The sequence below is a fragment of the Pecten maximus genome, chromosome 5 (genome assembly GCF_902652985.1).
Source record: "Pecten maximus chromosome 5, xPecMax1.1, whole genome shotgun sequence".
NCBI lineage: Eukaryota > Metazoa > Mollusca > Bivalvia > Pectinida > Pectinidae > Pecten > Pecten maximus.
Genome location: NC_047019.1, coordinates 49,862,128 through 49,882,659, shown reverse-complemented (window position 1 = coordinate 49,882,659; position 20,532 = coordinate 49,862,128). Strand labels below are relative to the sequence as shown.

Genomic DNA, 20,532 nt, shown 5'->3' with positions numbered 1-20,532 from the left:
TTATAGATTGGTACCATACTAGTTATACTAGATTTATAGATTGGTACCATACTAGTTATACTAGATTTATAGATTGGTACCATACTAGTTATACTAGATTTATAGATAGGTACCATACTAGTTATACTAGATTTATAGATTGGTACCATACTAGTTATACTAGATTTATAGATTGGTACCATACTAGTTATACTAGATTTATAGATTGGTACCATACTAGTTATACTAGATTTATAGATTGGTACCATACTAGTTATACTAGATTTATAGATTGGTACCATACTAGTTATACTAGATTTATAGATTGGTACCATACTAGTTATACTAGATTTATAGATTGGTACCATACTAGTTATACTAGATTTATAGATTGGTACCATACTAGTTATACTAGATTTATAGATTGGTACCATACTAGTTATACTAGATTTATAGATTGGTACCATACTAGTTATACTAGATTTATAGATTGGTACCATACTAGTTATACTAGATTTATAGATTGGTACCATACTAGTTATACTAGATTTATAGATTGGTACCATACTAGTTATACTAGATTTATAGATTGGTACCATACTAGTTATACTAGATTTATAGATTGGTACCATACTAGTTATACTAGATTTATAGATTGGTACCATACTAGTTATACTAGATTTATAGATTGGTACCATACTAGTTATACTAGATTTATAGATTGGTACCATACTAGTTATACTAGATTTATAGATTGGTACCATACTAGTTATACTAGATTTATAGATTGGTACCATACTAGTTATACTAGATTTATAGATTGGTACCATACTAGTTATACTAGATTTATAGATTGGTACCATACTAGTTATACTAGATTTATAGATTGGTACCATACTAGTTATACTAGATTTATAGATTGGTACCATACTAGTTATACTAGATTTATAGATAGGTACCATACTAGTTATACTAGATTTATAGATTGGTACCATACTAGTTATACTAGATTTATAGATTGGTACCATACTAGTTATACTAGATTTATAGATTGGTACCATACTAGTTATACTAGATTTATAGATTGGTACCATACTAGTTATACTAGATTTATAGATTGGTACCATACTAGTTATACTAGATTTATAGATTGGTACCATACTAGTTATACTAGATTTATAGATTGGTACCATACTAGTTATACTAGATTTATAGATTGGTACCATACTAGTTATACTAGATTTATAGATTGGTACCATACTAGTTATACTAGATTTATAGATTGGTACCATACTAGTTATACTAGATTTATAGATTGGTACCATACTAGTTATACTAGATTTATAGATTGGTACCATACTAGTTATACTAGATTTATAGATTGGTACCACACTAGTTATACTAGATTTATAGATTGGTACCATACTAGTTATACTAGATTTATAGATTGGTACCATACTAGTTATACTAGATTTATAGATTGGTACCATACTAGTTATACTAGATTTATAGATTGGTACCATACTAGTTATACTAGATTTATAGATTGGTACCATACTAGTTACACTAGATTTATAGATTGGTACCATACTAGTTATACTAGATTTATAGATTGGTACCATACTAGTTATACTAGATTTATAGATTGGTACCATACTAGTTATACTAGATTTATAGATTGGTACCATACTAGTTATACTAGATTTATAGATTGGTACCATACTAGTTATACTAGATTTATAGATTGGTACCATACTAGTTATACTAGATTTATAGATTGGTACCATACTAGTTATACTAGATTTATAGATTGGTACCATACTAGTTATACTAGATTTATAGATTGGTACCATACTAGTTATACTAGATTTATAGATTGGTACCATACTAGTTATACTAGATTTATAGATTGGTACCATACTAGTTATACTAGATTTATAGATTGGTACCACACTAGTTATACTAGATTTATAGATAGGTACCACACTAGTTATACTAGATTTATAGATTGGTACCATACTAGTTATACTAGATTTATAGATTGGTACCATACTAGTTATACTAGATTTATAGATTGGTACCATACTAGTTATACTAGATTTATAGATTGGTACCATACTAGTTATACTAGATTTATAGATTGGTACCATACTAGTTACACTAGATTGGTACCATACTAGTTATACTAGATTTATAGATTGGTACCATACTAGTTATACTAGATTTATAGATTGGTACCATACTAGTTATACTAGATTTATAGATTGGTACCATACTAGTTATACTAGATTTATTGATTGGTACCATACTAGTTATACTATATTTATAGATTGGTACCATACTAGTTATACTAGATTTATAGATTGGTACCATACTAGTTATACTAGATTTATAGATTGGTACCATACTAGTTATACTAGATTTATAGATTGGTACCATACTAGTTATACTAGATTTATAGATTGGTACCATACTAGTTATACTAGAGTTATAGATTGGTACCATACTAGTTATACTAGATTTATAGATAGGTACCATACTAGTTATACTAGATTTATAGATTGGTACCATACTAGTTATACTAGAGTTATAGATTGGTACCATACTAGTTATACTAGATTTATAGATTGGTACCATACTAGGTATACTAGATTTATAGATTGGTACCATACTAGTTATACTAGATTTATAGATTGGTACCATACTAGTTACACTAGATTTATAGATTGGTACCATACTAGTTATACTAGATTTATAGATTGGTACCATACTAGTTACACTAGATTGGTACCATACTAGTTATACTAGATTTATAGATTGGTACCATACTAGTTATACTAGATTTATAGATTGGTACCATACTAGTTATACTAGATTTATAGATTGGTACCATACTAGTTATACTAGATTTATAGATTGGTACCATACTAGTTATACTATATTTATAGATTGGTACCATACTAGTTATACTAGATTTATAGATTGGTACCATACTAGTTATACTAGATTTATAGATTGGTACCATACTAGTTATACTAGATTTATAGATTGGTACCATACTAGTTATACTAGATTTATAGATTGGTACCATACTAGTTATACTAGATTGATAGATAGGTACCATACTAGTTATACTAGATTTATAGATTGGTACCATACTAGTTATACTAGATTTATAGATAGGTACCATACTAGTTATACTAGATTTATAGATTGGTACCATATTAGTTATACTAGATTTATAGATTGGTACCATACTAGTTATACTAGATTTATAGATTGGTACCATAAGATATAGATTTTGTTGTTTTCATACCTTGAGAGCATCCAGGTTGTCCTCCTCTGCAGCCAGAAAAATAGCTGTTTTGTCACTCTTCTCCACGGCTTCATAGTCTACACGCTTTCTTAGCAGCAGTTTGATGATGTCTGCGTGACCATACGCTGCGGCCATCAACAGTGGAGTGTAATTATCCTTGTCTTTCTTCTCCAGATTGGCCCCTCTGTATAGGAAGGTCATTCATGTTACTAAATATAGACTGGTACAGGGAGATAACTCATATTACTAAATATAGACTGGTACAGGGAGATAACTCATGTTACTAAATATAGACTGGTACAGGGAGATAACTCATGTTACTAAATATAGACTGGTACAGGGAGATGACTCATGTTACTAAATATAGACTGGTACAGTGGGATAACTCATGCTACTATATTTAGACTGGTACAGGGAGATAACTCATGTTACTAAATATAGACTGGTACAGGGAGATAACTCATGTTACTAAATATAGACAGGTACAGGGAGATAACTCATGTAATTGAACATAGACTGGTACAGGGAGATAACTCATGTTACTAAATATAGACTGGTACAGTGGGATAACTCATGTTACTATATTTAGACTAGTACAGTGGGATAACTCATGTTACTAAATATAGACTGATACAGTGGGATAACTCATGTTACTATATTTAGACTGGTACAGGGAGACAACTCATGTTACTAAATATAGACTGGTACAGTGGGATAACTCATGTTACTAAACATAGACTGGTACAGTGGGATAACTCATGTTACTAAATATAGACTGGTACAGTGGGATAACTCATGTTACTAAATATAGACTGGTACAGTGGGATAACTATGTTACTAAATATAGACTGGTACAGTGGGATAACTATGTTACTAAATATAGACTGATACAGGGGGATAACTCATGTTACTAAATATAGACTGGTACAGTGGGATAACTCATGTTACTCTATATAGACTGGTACAGGGAGATAACTATGTTACTAAATATAGACTGGTACAGAAAGATAACTAGTGGATGCTGATGATACCATATTAAGTCTGGAGGAGACTCACCTCTCTATAAGATACTCCACTACATCTACATGGTTGAAGGCACACGCGATGTGGAGGGGCGTGGCCTGTACATCATTTAGGGCGTCTATGCGGGCATGGTGCTCCACTAGCAGCTTGACACACTTGATATCTCCAGCCTTAGAGGCCAGGTGGATGGGATTCATGTAGTCAGATGCCGGCGTATTTACATCAGCTCGTTTCTCCAGACAGAGTTTGACGACGTCGTAGTGACCGTTCTCCACGGCCATGTGTAGACATGTGCTCTGATCACAGTCTCTGTCAGTCACCATCTATACATAGGAAATTGTTCATTCACATGTAGTAAAACGTTTTCTGGAATCTGTGATGATAACTAGTATTTTATAATTGATGATCATACAAAATACAAATCTATTTTCTTGACAATCCAATACCGGTTGTGATATACAATCATCATACTCATATTTATTGACAATTAAAGACTTCACACCAAACACACTTACATTAGATACAGTAACCCAACCATCTCTCTGGGTGCCAGCCTCGAAAAGAAGTTTGACAATATCAATGTTTCCTTCACTACAGGCGCAGTGGAGAGGAGTTGAGCTTTCATCATCCAAGCAACGAAGAGGTGAACCTGCATCAATCAGCAGTTTGGTGATCTCAACCTGGTTGTGGGTGGCAGCCATATGGAGAGCGGTCATGCTCTGCATGTCAATAGCCTGCAAAGGTCATCCAAAGTCACATAATATCAATGTCTACCAATTCATCCAAAGTCACATAATATCAAGTCTACCAATTCATCCAAAGTCACATAATAACAAAGTCTACCAATTCATCCAAAGTCACATAATCATCAAAGTCTACCAATTCATCAAGTAACATAATCATCAAAATCTACCAATTCATCAAGTGACATAATCATCAAAATCTACCAATTCATCAAGTGACATAATCATCAAAATCTACCAATTCATCAAGTGACATAATCATCAAAATCTACCAATTCATCAAGTGACATAATCAACAAAGTCTACCAATTCAAATCCAGGGTCCTCCTCAATGAATATTCCAACAATAGGGCTAGCTTTCCTGTTGATAAGGTTTATCTTCATGCAATACAAACTGAATGTACTTGATTTTATTTTACATTAATTCCAAAGGTTCTCACCTCAATGTCAATTTCCTTGTAAGACATAAGCTCCTTGGCAGCGAATTCGTTACCTCGCATGGCTGCATAGTGAAGAGGTGTCTGGCCATACTTATCCTGTTTATTGATGTCGGCGCCATTTTGTACCAGATAGCTGATAACACTGTTGTCTGCCTGGGTACCTTCATCCTGGGGCGAGGAGTCTGGCAGTTCTGGGCCCTAGACAACAGCAAAACATGTTACTCTACCTAACCCAATATATAGATCTAGGGCCTACAACAAAAGATTCATGTACATATGCTGTTCAGAGGCCTATTTGAAAGGCTAAATATACATGCATAGTCCAGCAGTCTCAAGGGCCAATGCTAGAGAAAAGTTCTCTTTGACTTATGCTAGAAAAACATTAACACAGTTATGTGAAAGGACAGAAAACAATAGCCAGCAAATGCTTCATTCCTGGCAATTTTAAATTTTCTCTTAACAATGGACCATTTACATACAATGACTCAAACCTATAAACAATAGCCTACTAACATACAATGACTCAAACCTATAAACAATAGCCTACTAACATACAATGACTCAAACCTATAAACAATAGCCTACTAACATACAATGACTCAAACCTATAAACAATAGCCTACTAACATACAATGACTCAACCTATAAACAATAGCCTACTAACATACAATGACTCAAACCTATAAACAATAGCCTACTAACATACAATGACTCAAACCTATAAACAATAGCCTACTAACATACAATGACTCAAACCTATAAACAATAGCCTACTAACATACAATGACTCAAACCTATAAACAATAGCCTACTAACATACAAATGACTCAAACTATAAACAATAGCCTACTAACCTACATGACTCAAACCTATAAACAATAGCCTACTAACATACAATGACTCAAACCTATAAACAATAGCCTACTAACATACAATGACTCAAACCTATAAACAATAGCCTACTAACATACAATGACTCAAACCTATAAACAATAGCCTACTAACATACAATGACTCAAACCTATAAACAATAGCCTACTAACATACAATGACTCAAACCTATAAACAATAGCCCAGACTGCCTGCTGTGACTACTTACATCATCCTCATCATCTGTATCTGTCGTCTTCTGTCGTTGGCGGCGATAACGGGCAGCATAATGAAGGGGTGTCAGGTTTTCTGAATCTCTGGAGTCGGGGTCTGAAAATTATATTAAAATACAAAATTTGGAAAATTTTCCATGTAAAGTGAAACAATATATGTTGGCTTGTAAAATGTAGACCTTGATGTGAAGAAAGATGTTAAAACTGACAAGTTTATGCCTGCTTTTTAGAATCTCTGGTAAATCTCCTGTACATATTATCATCTAACTGTGCGAGTCAATATATGTTATATATGTTCTATACATTGTGTAACACTTGAAATATTATGTATTATCATACTTTGTAATGTGAAGTGCATTTAAGTAATATTACAAATTAGATAGTGTGCTATATAACTGTTGTATATTATTATTTATCATTATAGGACAATACAGAGAAAAAGGAACTGGACGTGTGTCCAAATGACAGAAACTAAATGTGAAAAGATGAGTAAAATTTTAGCAAATTATAAATATAATGTGAAGCTAATCATTGGTCAATTTTGGTTAAAATCAAGGAATGTTTTTCGACAAAATTTTCATCTGTTTTCTTCTGTTAAAACACATACAAAAAGATTAAGGTGACAATTACCTGCGCCATTGTCAACAAGCAGTTTGGCTACTGCCTTGTGATTGTAGCGGGCAGCATAATGCAGTGGAGTGATTTTGTCCTCATCCCGTACGTTGATCTTCTTAAAGGTGTTTTTGGCCGAAGATTTTATCTGACTTATGAGGATCTGTGTACTTCTCACATCTCCATTTCTGGCACACTGAGATGTAAAATTAAGTTTGTGATAACACTGAGATGTAAAATTAAGTTTGTGTTAACACTGAGATGTAAAATTAAGTTTGTGATAACACTGACATGTAAAATTAAGTTTGTGATAACATTGAGATGTAAAATTAAGTTTGTGATAACACTGAAATGTAAAATTAAGTTTGTGTTAACACTGAGATGTAAAATTAAGTTTGTGATAACAATGAGATGTAAAATTAAGTTTATTACCACAAAACAATTATGCATTACTAAATCTCCTCAAAGATCTACTCTACCCACTGAGACCAACACGTACCAACTAGTTCCACATTACTGTTTCTTACAATTTTACATTTGAAATATAAACCTAAGATGTACAAATTCACAAAATAATCCAACAGTAGTCTCTACATCGGCATGTTTTTATGTGATATTTAATTGCATTTCGTTTCGGGAAATTACTGACTGAATAAAATAGCACACCAGTATGGAAAGAAATACAGCACTAAGCTCCACTCTTAAAGTGACTAAACAGGGCTTTTTCTCACTGGTTTTGGATGGGGCCTTTTTGTCACATTTTGGAAAGGATATTGGTGAATTGGGAAAGAACTGTTCGGGAGTAAACTGAAAATTTTGGGAATTTGGCTTTAAAATGAAATAATTCCAATTGGAATGGAGCTCATTAATAGCCCCAAAAAGCCCTCAGAAAAAGCACTGGTAAAACTTTAACTAAAGTGACTACTGTACGAGCTCCCAGTGATCTATCAGTGATGGTTACTATTGTACGAGCTCCCAGAGATCTATCAGTGATGGTGACTATTGTACAAGCTCCCAGAGAAATATCAATGATGGTGACTATTGTACGAGCTCCCAGAGATCTATCAGTGATGGTGACTATTGTACGAGCTCCCAGAAATCTATCGGTGATGGTTACTATTGTACGAGCTCCAAGAGATCTATCAGTGATGGTGACTATTGTACGAGATCCCAGAGATCTATCAGTCATGGTGACTATTGTACGAGCTCTCAGAGATCTATCAGTGATGGTGACTATTGTACAAGCTCCCAGAGATCTATCGGTGATGGTTACTATTGTACGAGCTCCCAGAGATCTATCAGTGATGGTTACTATTGTACGAGCTCCCAGAGATCTATCAGTGATGGTTACTATAGTGCGAGCTCCCAGAGATCTATCAGTGATGGTGACTATTGTACGAGCTCCCAGAGATCTATCAGTGATGGTTACTATAGTGCGAGCTCCCAGAGATCTATCAGTGATGGTGACTATTGTACGAGCTCCCAGAGATCTATCAGTGATGGTTACTATAGTGCGAGCTCCCAGAGATCTATCAGTGATGGTGACTATTGTACGAGCTCCCAGAGATCTATCAGTGATGGTGACTATTGTACGAGCTCCCAGAGATCTATCAGTGATGGTGACTATTGTACGAGCTCCCAGAGATCTATCAGTGATGGTGACTATTGTACAAGCTCCCAGAGATCTATCAGTGATGGTGACTATTGTACAAGCTCCCAGAGATCTATCAGTGATGGTGACTATTGTACGAGCTCCCAGAGATCTACCAGTGATGACTATTATTATCATTGGCCATTTGAAGAAATGTTGCTGATATAGTTTAGCAATCCAGCAAGGTAACAATTAATCAATGTACCTGATGCAGAGTGAAATTCAGTAGTTCACCACTTTCAGATCGTTTTATGGGAGGTATGGGTTCTTCCCGTCCTTCACTGGCAGGATTGGACAGCAAGCCTGTCATCTCAACCACTCCCTTGTCTGTGTTGGAAGTTGGCTCAACGCTGAGTAAAGTCCGGTATTGACCGGCTTCACCGTTGGTGGGGTCCATCCCTGGGTGAGGTTCGACCGCCGTCAGTGTGAGGGCAGTGTAGCGGTGCTTGGTGGTCAGTGTTAAAGGATACTTTAGCAAGATGTGGTCAAGACTTCTGCTAAAATATAAAACCATGGAAACACTATACATCTACTTCTGTCTATAAAACTGTAGGTAAAATAATAAAAACACATCTAAAGCCTTTAGAGGTGTTTTTATTATTTTACCTAGACATCATCACACAGTTAAATATCAACACTTAAAACACATTGTACATCAATCTAAAGAATTATGTGCGTACTGGGCTTTACTTTTACGACTTGAACAAATCATCATTACACAAAATTAAGGTCCTACATAGTAACTGTCTACGTACAATGTCCGTCAAAATAGGTGATGTAAACATACACGACACTATCGCCGACATTCACAGCGTTGACGCAATTTAATTTGGAACTAGTTGAAATGATTCAATATATTGATTAACTTTAAATAAGATGATCATAATACAAAAATACCAAGAAAACTGGTGAAAGATCAGCTTCAGAACTGGTTTCAGGTTTGTTTGTGTTTGCCTGTTTGTTTACAACTCCGGATAAATACAACCGTGGAATGTATGGAATGTAAGAGTATCGCTACGGTCTGCAGCAATTTTATAATATCTTTTTGGCTCAGAAATATAGTTAAAATTGATCCTGTGACATTTCACTTACTGTCCGGTACTTACATGGACGGGTGTCGCCCTCCACACCCTGCAGTGTAAAATTTCTCTTTCGACAGGTGCCCGTAGTCACGTGATGAGTACAAAAGGGGAGATAACTAGAATAAGTATTTCGCAATATATAGCTAAACGGTATAGCTAAACGGTGGTGTTTTCGCAACTTCAGGATTTCGAAATTTCTGTCAGTGTTTTGTTTGTTTATTGAAATGTATAAAAAGCTTAATTAGCTTATTTATTTGTTTTCAGTCATTTGAGACGTCTTATTTTGAAACAGTCGCTTATTTTCTTCACCAAAATAAAAATGATTTATATGCCTACTAAAACAAGGGCAAGTAGTGTTTAGTTGTACCAGCTCTATATGTCTCTGGTTGTACAATGATAATATTTCACAGATAAGACGCCTAATTCTTACAATTGTAAATTTTCTTAGTAAAAGTGTGCGAAAGAAAAGTTTCCAATACATAAAACTTGACAGACAATCTCAGCTCGTCTTACAACCTCGACATAGTCTAGGCTAGTATATGGTTAAAGTTCTTTAAAGTTCTTTAATTTTTACCTTGAGTCAAACGACTCATCGGTTTAGATGGTGGACTGTGTTCTGTCTACGTCATACAACCCCGGCATGGTACAGTGTATGGTGAATTGCGTTTACTATTATATACGTGCATACATGTATGTATGTGAACTCCCCGTGAATAACTCTGTATGTAGTTTACCCTGCTAATATACATACCCGGCAACAAGCTAATATTGACAAATGTATATGTAGATTAGGGCGTGAAAGGGCTCCGTGATCTATAAACCGTGAAGGCTATATATATATACACTGTTAAAGTGATCCATAAACCGTGACGGCTATATATATACACCGTTAGAATTACTTCTTTGCCCCATATATATATATATCTGTGATCGTTACACTACAGATATTGTCTAAGTTTACACGACATATAACGATCATACGAATATAATATAGACGTATACCAAACAAAAGCCATATACGTAAGTCCAATAGACTTTAGGACACTGTCACAGGTCCACCGTGTACGGAATGTCTATGAACGATAACATGGCGCCGGACTTGAACTTGATCCGTGCACAGATGTCTGATTCTGGTTAGTAAAAATACGGTTTAAAACTACAGATAATCATTTGCCATTCTTATATAATCTGCAATATATACATTGATCAACTTTCACAATATTCATATTATTCAGACAAACCAAATTGTCTACGTGATAGTGCCGGTTTTTAATCGGGTACATTCTAACAAAACATAGTCCGACCAATTATATCCAGAATTCCACCTGTCAATCCGATCAACTTCTCCAAACCGAACCCTCTGTAAACCGAACAAATATCCATGTCCCATGTATGTTCGGTTTATAGAGGTTCCATTGTATTAAAAGAAAGAAATATTAGTCCTCTAATACTACTACATGTATATCGACAGTAGGAGAAGGGACTAATATTTCTGTTATATATATACTTACCAGAAACAGACGTCTGTGGTCCGTGGAACAGGACACGGTGTAATCTAGGAGAATAATGCTGAATTTTAAAAGCAAATAGATACCACAAGAAATGGTACAAAACTAGTCATGTGATATACCAAAATGTTTGTCTGGACAAGAAGTTTCTCAAAATTACCAATAATTTGTTTCTTATCTAAGTTTCTTCTATAGAGTTAATATGCAGTAAGATGTAGCAAGGAATCAGTTCTAAGTCACTCAAGAGAGCAAACCCCAAAAAGAGCCATGTTGTTAAGCACGGGATAGCTGCAATTTTTACCGGATTTGACTTCATGACCGCATAAACTCTTATTTTGTTTTGACCTTAAAATGGAAATGGCAACTGGAATACTATCACACGAATATGGCCAAAAGGGTAGGCATTTCAATGAATAGAAATGCTCCGTTTTCGTACAATTAAGACATCTGATCATAGTAAGAAGGGTCTTTTCCAGAAATATGCATCTATCACTCCAAACTCATCAGTTGAATAATTTTCCTTAAAAATAGTTTTCCGCCCTTGTTCAGAGTTATAAATAGTTTCTATTAAGAATATTTTTTATATGCGAAATGTCACCCAAATAGGCCACGTTTGTGTGATATTATTCACAATCGCCATTTACATTTCAAGGTCAAAATAGAATCAGTGTTATACAAACACAAAGTCAAATCTGGTCAAACCATTGCTCTTATTGTGTGCTATAGACATTTGTGAGTAAACCGGCATGGTTATTTTACAAACCGGCATGGTTATTTTACAAACCGGCATGGTTATTCTACAAACCGGCCTGGTTATTTTACAAACCGGCCTGGTTATTTTACAAACCGGCCTGGTTATTTTACAAACAGGCATGGTTATTTTACAAACCGGCATGGTTATTTTACAAACCGGCATGATTATTTTACAAACCGGCCTGGTTATTTTACAAACCGGCATGGTTATTTTACAAACCGGCATGGTTATTTTACAAACCGACATGGCTATTTTACAAACCGACATGGTTATTTTACGCAGCATATGTGATAGAAATGAGCTAATTGTGTTCCCATGAAACTTTTTTTTTTCGCATGTTTTGTTAAAATTTACAAACAACTTAACACATCACATTTAAACAACAAGGACCAAGGTTAGCCATGATATATACTAAAAAAATTTTGATAACGTTACTTCTGTTAAATTGACCATAGAAGTGGTTAGTCACTGTCTTTGCTATTTAGATGACCCTTAATTAGTAGTAAACTGTTTCGCGGTATAATGCGAAATCAGATTCTAATGATAATGAACTTTATACCACTATTTAATAACAGGATTATAAACATAAAACACTAACATTCATGACCATTAAAAGAATAACGTAATGTAGCGACAGGGCCGTACATATAACAGAATAACGTAATGTAGCGACAGGGCCGTACATATAACAGAATCAGAGATAGGGCATATCAAATAATTGGAAATTTCAGCTGGAGTGCTAGCCTGCTGTATCCTAAAGATATTATGGCTAATGTCTGTATCCTAAATATATTATGGCTAATGGCTGTATCCTAAAGAGATTACGGCTAATGGCTGTATCCTAAAGAGATTATGACTAATGGCTATATCCTAAATATATTATGGCTAATGGCTGTATCCTAAAGAGATTATGGCTAATGGCTGTATCCTAAAGATATAATGGCTAATGGCTGTATCCTAAGAGATTATGGCTAATGGCTGTATCCTAAAGAGATTATGGCTAATGGTTGTATCCTAAAGAGATTATGGCTAATGGTTGTATCCTAAAGAGGTTATGGCTAATGGCTGTATCCTATAGAGATTATGGCTAATGGCTGTATCCTAAAGATATTATGACTAATGGCTGTATCCTAAAGATATTATGGCTAATGGCTGTATCCTAAAGAGATTATGGCTAATGGCTGTATCCTAAAGAGATTATGGCTAATGGCTGTATCCTAAAGAGATTATGGCTAATGGCTTATCCTAAAGATTACGGCTAATGGCTGTATCCTAAAGAGATTATCGCTAATGGCTGTACCATAAAGAGATTATGGCTAATGGCTGTATCCTAAAGAGATTATGGCTAATGGCTGTATCCTAAGAGATTATGGCTAATGGCTGTATCCTAAAGAGATTATGGCTAATGGCTGTATCCTAAAGAGATTATGGCTAACGGCTGTATCCTAAAGAGGTTATGACTAATGGCTGTATCCTAAAGATATTATGGCTAATGGCTGTATCCTAAAGAGATTATGGCTAACGGCTGTATCCTAAAGATATTATGACTAATGGCTGTATCCTAAAGAGATTATGGCTAATGGCTGTATCCTAAAGAGATTATGGCTAATGGCTGTATCCTAAAGAGATTATGACTAATGGCTATATCCTAAAGAGATTATGACTAATGGCTATATCCTAAAGATATTATGACTAATGGCTGTATCCTAAAGAGATTATGACTAATGGCTGTATCCTAAAGAGATTATGACTAATGGCTATATCCTAAAGAGATTATGACTAATGGCTATATCCTAAAGAGATTATGACTAATGGCTGTATCCTAAAGAGATTATGACTAATGGCTGTATCCTAAAGAGATTATGACTAATGGCTGTATCCTAAAGAGATTATGGCTAATGGCTGTATCCTAAAGAGATTATGGCTAATGGCTGTATCCTAAAGAGATTATGGCTAATGGCTGTATCCTAAAGAGATTATGAGTAATGGCTGTATCCTAAAGAGATTATGACTAATGGCTGTATCCTAAAGATATTATGGCTAATGGCTATATCCTAAAGAGATTATGGCTAATGGCTGTATCCTAAAGAGGTTATGGCTAATGTCTGTATCCTAAATATATTATGGCTAATGGCTGTATCCTAAAGAGGTTATGGCTAATGACTGTATCCTAAAGAGATTATGGCTAATGTCTGTATCCTAAAGAGATTATGACTAATGGCTGTATCCTAAAGAGATTATGACTAATGGCTGTATCCTAAAGAGATTATGGCTAATGTCTGTATCCTAAAGAGATTATGACTAATGGCTGTATCCTAAAGATATTATGGCTAATGTCTGTATCCTAAAGATATTATGGCTAATGTCTGTATCCTAAGAGATTATGGCTAATGGCTATATCCTAAAGAGATTATGACTAATGGCTGTATCCCAAAGAGATTATGGCTAATGGCTGTATCCTAAAGAGATTATGACTAATGTCTGTATCCTAAGAGGTTATAGCTAATGGTTGTATCCTAAAGAGATTATGGCTAATGGCTGTATCCTAAAGAGATTATAACTAATGGCTGTATCCTAAAGAGATTATGACTAATGGCTGAATCCTAAAGAGATTATGACTGATGGCTGTATCCTAAAGATTTTATGGCTAATGTCTGTATCCTAAGAGATTATGGCTAATGGCTATATCCTAAAGAGATTATGACTAATGGCTGTATCCTAAAGAGATTATGGCTAATGGCTGTATCCTAAAGAGATTATGGCTAATGGCTGTATCCTAAAGAGATTATGGCTAATGGCTGTATCCTAAAGATATTATGGCTAATGGCTGTATCCTAAGATATTGTGGCTAATGGCTGTATCCTAAAGAGATTATCGCTAATGGCTGTACCATAAAGAGATTATGGCTAATGGCTGTATCCTAAAGAGACTATGCCTAATGGCTGTATCCTAAGAGATTATGGCTAATGGCTGTATCCTAAAGAGGTTGTGACTAATGGCTGTATCCTAAGATATTATGGCTAATGGCTGTATCCTTAAGAGATTATGGCTAATGGCTGTATCCTAAAGAGATTATGGCTAACGGCTGTATCCTAAAGAGGTTATGACTAATGGCTGTATCCTAAGAGATTATGGCTAATGGCTGTATCCTAAAGAGATTATGGCTAATGGCTGTATCCTAAGATATTGTGGCTAATGGCTGTATCCTAAAGAGATTATGGCTAATGGCTGTATCCTAAAGAGATTATGGCTAATGGCTGTATCATATAGAGATTATGGCTAATGGGTGTATCCTAAAGAGGTTATGGCTAATGGCTGTATCCTAAATATATTGTGGCTAATGGCTGTATCCTAAAGAGATCATGGCTAATGTCTGTATCCTAAAGAAATTATGACTAATGGCTATATCCTAAAGAGATTATGGCTAATGGCTGTATCCTAAAGAGATTACGACTAATGGCTATATCCTAAAGAGATTATGACTAATGGCTGTATCCTAAAGAGATTATGACTAATGGCTGTATCCTAAAGATATTATGGCTAATGGCTGTATCCTAAGAGATTATGGCTAATGGACATGCTAAACACATTTGCTGTATCTCACTGCATGTCGTTCTCTATGTACAAATGTCCGACTTACTATGTCTCTACGATGCTACTCATCTACCCAGGGAGCTTTGGGGAGTCCTAGAATGACGCCCGCGGTATCCTACTGCATGTTGACCGTTAGTGGCGCCTTAAAGGAGCCCTTCCTGAGAAATCGGTGTGGATTTTGCTCCGCTTAGGAGGCATATAGCTGTTATTCTGTCCTTATTGTCACACTTAAGATCTTTATCATTTCTCTGCTGTCTACTCTTTCTTTCGGTGCTTTATTTCCTTCTTCTGTCATCATGTGACCCTCGATGTTGGTATCACCCCGAGAAACCGTCCCCATATGACCTTGGTTGTTGATGTGTTTCCTTGTCAATCCGTCCTAATGTGACCTTGACTGTTGGAGTCTCCTTGACAACAGCCCTCATGTGACCCCAGCTGTTGGTGTCTCTTTGACAATCCGTCCTCATGTGACCTGGACTGTCGGTGTCTCCTTGACAAAATGTCCTTATGTGACCCTGGCTGTTAGTATCTCCTTGACAACACGTCCTCATGTGACCTTGACAGTTGATGCCTCCTTGACAACACGTCCTCATGTAACCCTAACTGTTGGTGTTTCCTTGACAACCAGTATTCATGTGACCATGGCTGTTAGTATCTCCTTGACAACACGTCCTCATGTGACCCTAACTGTTGGTGTCTCTTTGACAACTAGTCCTAATGTGACCACGATTGTGGTTGTCTCCTTGACAACCAGTCCTAATGTGACCATGGCTGTAGCAGGAACGTCTAATCACGTACAAAAACAAATAACAGGAACAAAAACTCATGTAATACAACAAAATGCTACGTCAAACATCACAAAACTAATCACTGATGTAATTCCCGATAGAATTCGGTCTAGTACGCGTACACCACATTACCGAGGAGTAGGATACATGTTTTACAGTACATGACATTAAACATTAACGGACACATGTATGTGGTTATAAGACACGCGGTGCCATTTCCGGGATGAGGGTGACTAAGGTGTTAACATAGGGGAGAAATTCAACAACGATAAATACATCACCTACACACGTAACTCACTAAGCCATTGTTGTCCAAGACAATGGAATTAGACATGAGGAGGGTATGGTGGTGTATCTGGTCTGTACAGAATCATAGAGATGACAGTTTTAATGCCCGTGATTTTGTTAATGAGATGTCCCTGTCCGCTCCCCATGGTGTGACCGAGACACCTCCGTGTGGCTTTATGTGATGACAGAAAGTTTAACATGATGGTTTCCATGTTTCCTGTTTCTCATTAACGATTAAAGAAATAGGGATTGTAACAACATACATGGAAATGTTTATAATTGTATGACTAATCTGAACAGCATCACTTGTATCACTGATAGTGCCCAGCACAGGTAACGAAAGGCAGTAGAAAAGTATAGAGGATACTGGATTAAAAGTACCAAGGAAAAATACTGAGAAAATAAGGACACTGGATTATAGATACCAAGGAAAAATACGGAGAAAATACGGACTACGGAGGATACTGAATTATAGATACCAAGGAAAGTACCGAGAAAATAAGGAGGATACTGAATTCAAGTACAAAGGACTGAAGATACAGGATTTAAATACGTATGAAATAGAGAGAAGAATGTGGAAAGTCGTCATGTTGATTGTGTTTCTGATAGCGGGATGTTCCATCACTTCTATACAGGTAAACCATTCTAAAACAAACTCCAACAAAACAAAGCAAAAACAAAGCAACCAATTAAAGAGGTAGGTGTAAGTGTTGATTACCATATACTCAGTACAATGGTAAAGTGGGCTATATTTCTGTTGTATACGTATTGAAGAGTTATAACATAACATATAAATATGTATAACATACACGTGACATATAATGAATCTTCACGATTAAACAATTCTGACGTCAGAGTTGAGACCAATACGAATGTAGGCGCACTTAAAAAAAATAAGGATTTATTTGTCTCGATGTAGGCCACGTAAAAAGGATTTGGTTGTCTCGATGTAGGCCACTTAAAAAGGATTTATTTGTCTCGATGTAGGCGCACTTAAAATGTAGGCGCTCTTAAAAATGATTTGTTTGTCTCGATGTAGGCGCACTTAAAAATGTAGGCGCACTTAAAAAGGATTTATTTGTCTCGATGTAGGCGCACTTAAAATGTAGGCGCTCTTAAAAAGAAGGATTTGTTTGTGTCGATGTAGGCGCACTTAAAAAGAAGGATTTATTTTAAGGATTTTTTGTCTCGATGTAGGCGAACTTAAAAATGTAGGCGCACTTAAAAAGAAGGATTTGTTTGTCTCGATGTAGGCGCACTTAAAATGGAGGCGCTCTTAAAAAGGATTTATTTGTCTCGATGTAGGCGCTCTTAAAAAGAAGGATTTGTTTGTCTCGATGTAGGCGCACTTAAAATATAGGCGCTCTTAAAAAGAAGGATTTGTTTGTCTCGATGTAGGCGCACTTAAAAATATAGGCGCACTTAAAAAGAAGGATTTGTTTGTCTCGATGTAGGCGCACTTAAAATATAGGCGCTCTTAAAAAGGATTTGTTTGTCTCGATGTAGGCGCACTTAAAAATATAGGCGCACTTAAAAAGAAGAATTTGTTTGTGTCGATATCGGCGCACTTTAAAAGAAGGATTTAATTGAAGGATTTTTTGTCTCGATGTAGGCGCACTTAAAAAGAAGTATTTGTTTGTCTCGATGTAGGCGCTCTAAAAAAGAAGAATTTGTTTGTGTCGATGTAGGCGCACTTAAAAAGAAGGATTTATTTGTCTCACTAATAATATAAGATATTCACAATCCATCAAAACCACACCCTTTTATTTGTAAATATGTTATTGTGATGTAATAACAATACAAAAGCCACAGCTGTAATGCTATTTGATTTCCAGGCCCAGTTTCCTTGGGATTCGTGTCCAGACAATACCGGTGTCATGACGGCTTGTGTGGTGACAGAAAACAACTGTTTTACAGACTACAACTGTCCCTGGGGTACGTACTCCTCGTTACCCGATATTTAACCAAGTTGTTCACCAAGTATACTGTTATTCCTTCACATTATTATAACTATCCTTAAAAAAGTACCGAAAGTTACAATATCACCAACATTTCCAGGAATGAACTTTATTAATATTGGAAACTACCGATACATAAATATGTTCATTGGTAAATCAACAGGATCTGATAATTAATGATGACAAATAAATTGATTAATTAAAGTGTCTACAGTAACAGCATATCGAGGAGGGAAATCATAGCATGTAGACGATGATTTTTGTTTTTGTGAATGTAACAAATACTGAATTATTACCACGTGCGTCCTCATAATCAAAGAAATTCTGTGAGATGTGTATTCTATGGTTATACTCTGGCTATTTATAGGTATGCGGTGTTGTCCTGGAGGATGCGGACGGACGTGTCAACGGCCCAGTAAGTTTATACCTAACGTTATATCTGTAACTCCATCTGTTTTGATTTTAGCTTGATGGAGGCCCACATTGTTCGTTTCCTAATGTTACTACACTTTCTGTTGTAGCTGGGTGCCGAGTGTCGCCGTTCGGATCCAAACGGTTTTGTATTCACAATGGAATGTGTATTCGGTCCCGAGAGGAGTACTGCTGTAATTTCCAATGTCAGGAACCATTTGCTACTATTGGCTGATCACATCATACAGGGAAGGTTATCTTGGATGACTGCAGAATAAATCATGTCAAATACTCACCTGGATTCGGTTATTTGTGGTCTAATATCATCACTGAAAACAAAGAATCGCGAATCTTCGCAAATCTATCAAAGTACGATCTGAAAAGTTATATTCCCCTTCCCCTTTAATTGTTTAACTGTACAAATCTACCTTAGGAAAGTCTGATAAGCTCCTGAAACATCAGAGAAAAATATAATATCTAAGTAAATCTAACCTTAGGTAAGTCTGATAAGCTCCTGAAACACCAGAGAAATATATAATATCTAAGTATATCCAGGCCCCAGTTTCATCAACATTACTCATCTTAAAATTAAAAAAAAACAATGCAGCACTGAGTTCCTTAACACAGTTTTCCCCTTAAGTGCTGTCATATGGAAATTTAGATTAGAAGCGGCTCGAACCATTACCGGACTGCGTAGAGGAACCTCACATTATAAATTATATAATGAACTTGGTTGGGACACTCTTGCTGCAAGGAGGAAAAAACATAGACTTATTCTTCTTTATAAAATTCTTACAGGCACTGCCCCAAATTATTTAAATGAATTAGTTGAACCACACTATAACAATATGAATGACTTGCACATGTTACGAAATCAAAGAATCTTCACTACTCCTATGAGTAGAACAAATATATATGCCAAAAGCTTTATTCCAGCAACACTTAATGACTATAATAAACTTGCAGCAAGGGTTGACTTGACAAATATCACATCGCTGTACCAATTTAAACAAATTTTATCGAACACAGTAAGTGATATACCACTTGACATTGCTCGAAACCCTGCTTATATTAATGCAGGTAATAGAAAATATAATATCTTACTCTGTCAGCTTCGAAACTCGTCTAGCAATATAAACTCTGATCTTTACAGAGATCATCTTATTGATTCACCATCATGTACATGTGGGAATGAATATGAAACTGTTTTTCACTTTTTTCTAAGTTGTAGGAACTACAGTGAACCTCGAGATATCCTTAAAGAAAAATTGTTTGATGCAGA

General features: G+C 35.6%; 2 protein-coding genes across 5 annotated transcripts in view; one reads left to right on the top strand and one right to left on the bottom strand.

Annotated features, from left to right (window-relative positions):
* The window catches only part of LOC117328286 (transient receptor potential cation channel subfamily A member 1 homolog), a 32,090-nt gene extending 22,040 nt beyond the window's left edge, over positions 1-10,050 (bottom strand). For 3 of the 4 annotated variants that reach the window (XR_004532950.1, XR_004532951.1, XM_033885804.1), the window contains exons 1-8: positions 9,974-10,050; positions 9,073-9,364; positions 7,235-7,412; positions 6,601-6,701; positions 5,502-5,699; positions 4,834-5,052; positions 4,352-4,641; positions 3,296-3,479 (exon numbers count right to left, since the gene is read on the bottom strand). Coding sequence is in view for 2 of the 4 variants with exons in the window: in XM_033885804.1 (XP_033741695.1) it covers positions 3,296-3,479; positions 4,352-4,641; positions 4,834-5,052; positions 5,502-5,699; positions 6,601-6,701; positions 7,235-7,412; positions 9,073-9,264 (1,362 nt within the window). In the remaining 2 variants the exon portion in view is untranslated. The remainder of the gene's footprint in view (positions 1-3,295; positions 3,480-4,351; positions 4,642-4,833; positions 5,053-5,501; positions 5,700-6,600; positions 6,702-7,234; positions 7,413-9,072; positions 9,365-9,973) is intronic. The other variant, XM_033885805.1, reaches the window with a different exon arrangement.
* Positions 10,051-16,859: 6,809 nt separating this feature from the next.
* LOC117328285 (perlwapin-like protein) lies at positions 16,860-19,545 on the top strand. The gene is made up of 4 exons (XM_033885803.1): positions 16,860-17,516; positions 18,717-18,816; positions 19,207-19,254; positions 19,361-19,545. The coding sequence occupies exons 1-4, from the start codon at positions 17,454-17,456 to the stop codon at positions 19,483-19,485; spliced, it is 336 nt and encodes a 111-aa protein (XP_033741694.1). The 5' UTR covers positions 16,860-17,453; the 3' UTR covers positions 19,486-19,545.
* Positions 19,546-20,532: the final 987 nt, after the last annotated feature.

Excerpts from the sequence above, each read along its gene's own strand:
- LOC117328285 (XM_033885803.1), top strand. The coding sequence starts at position 17,454 with ATGTGGAAAGTCGTCATGTTGATTGTGTTTCTGATAGCGGGATGTTCC. Across the intron at positions 17,517-18,716 it reads GTTCCATCACTTCTATACAG|GCCCAGTTTCCTTGGGATTC; the intron begins GTAAACCATTCT and ends TTTGATTTCCAG. Across the intron at positions 19,255-19,360 it reads ACGGACGTGTCAACGGCCCA|CTGGGTGCCGAGTGTCGCCG; the intron begins GTAAGTTTATAC and ends TTTCTGTTGTAG.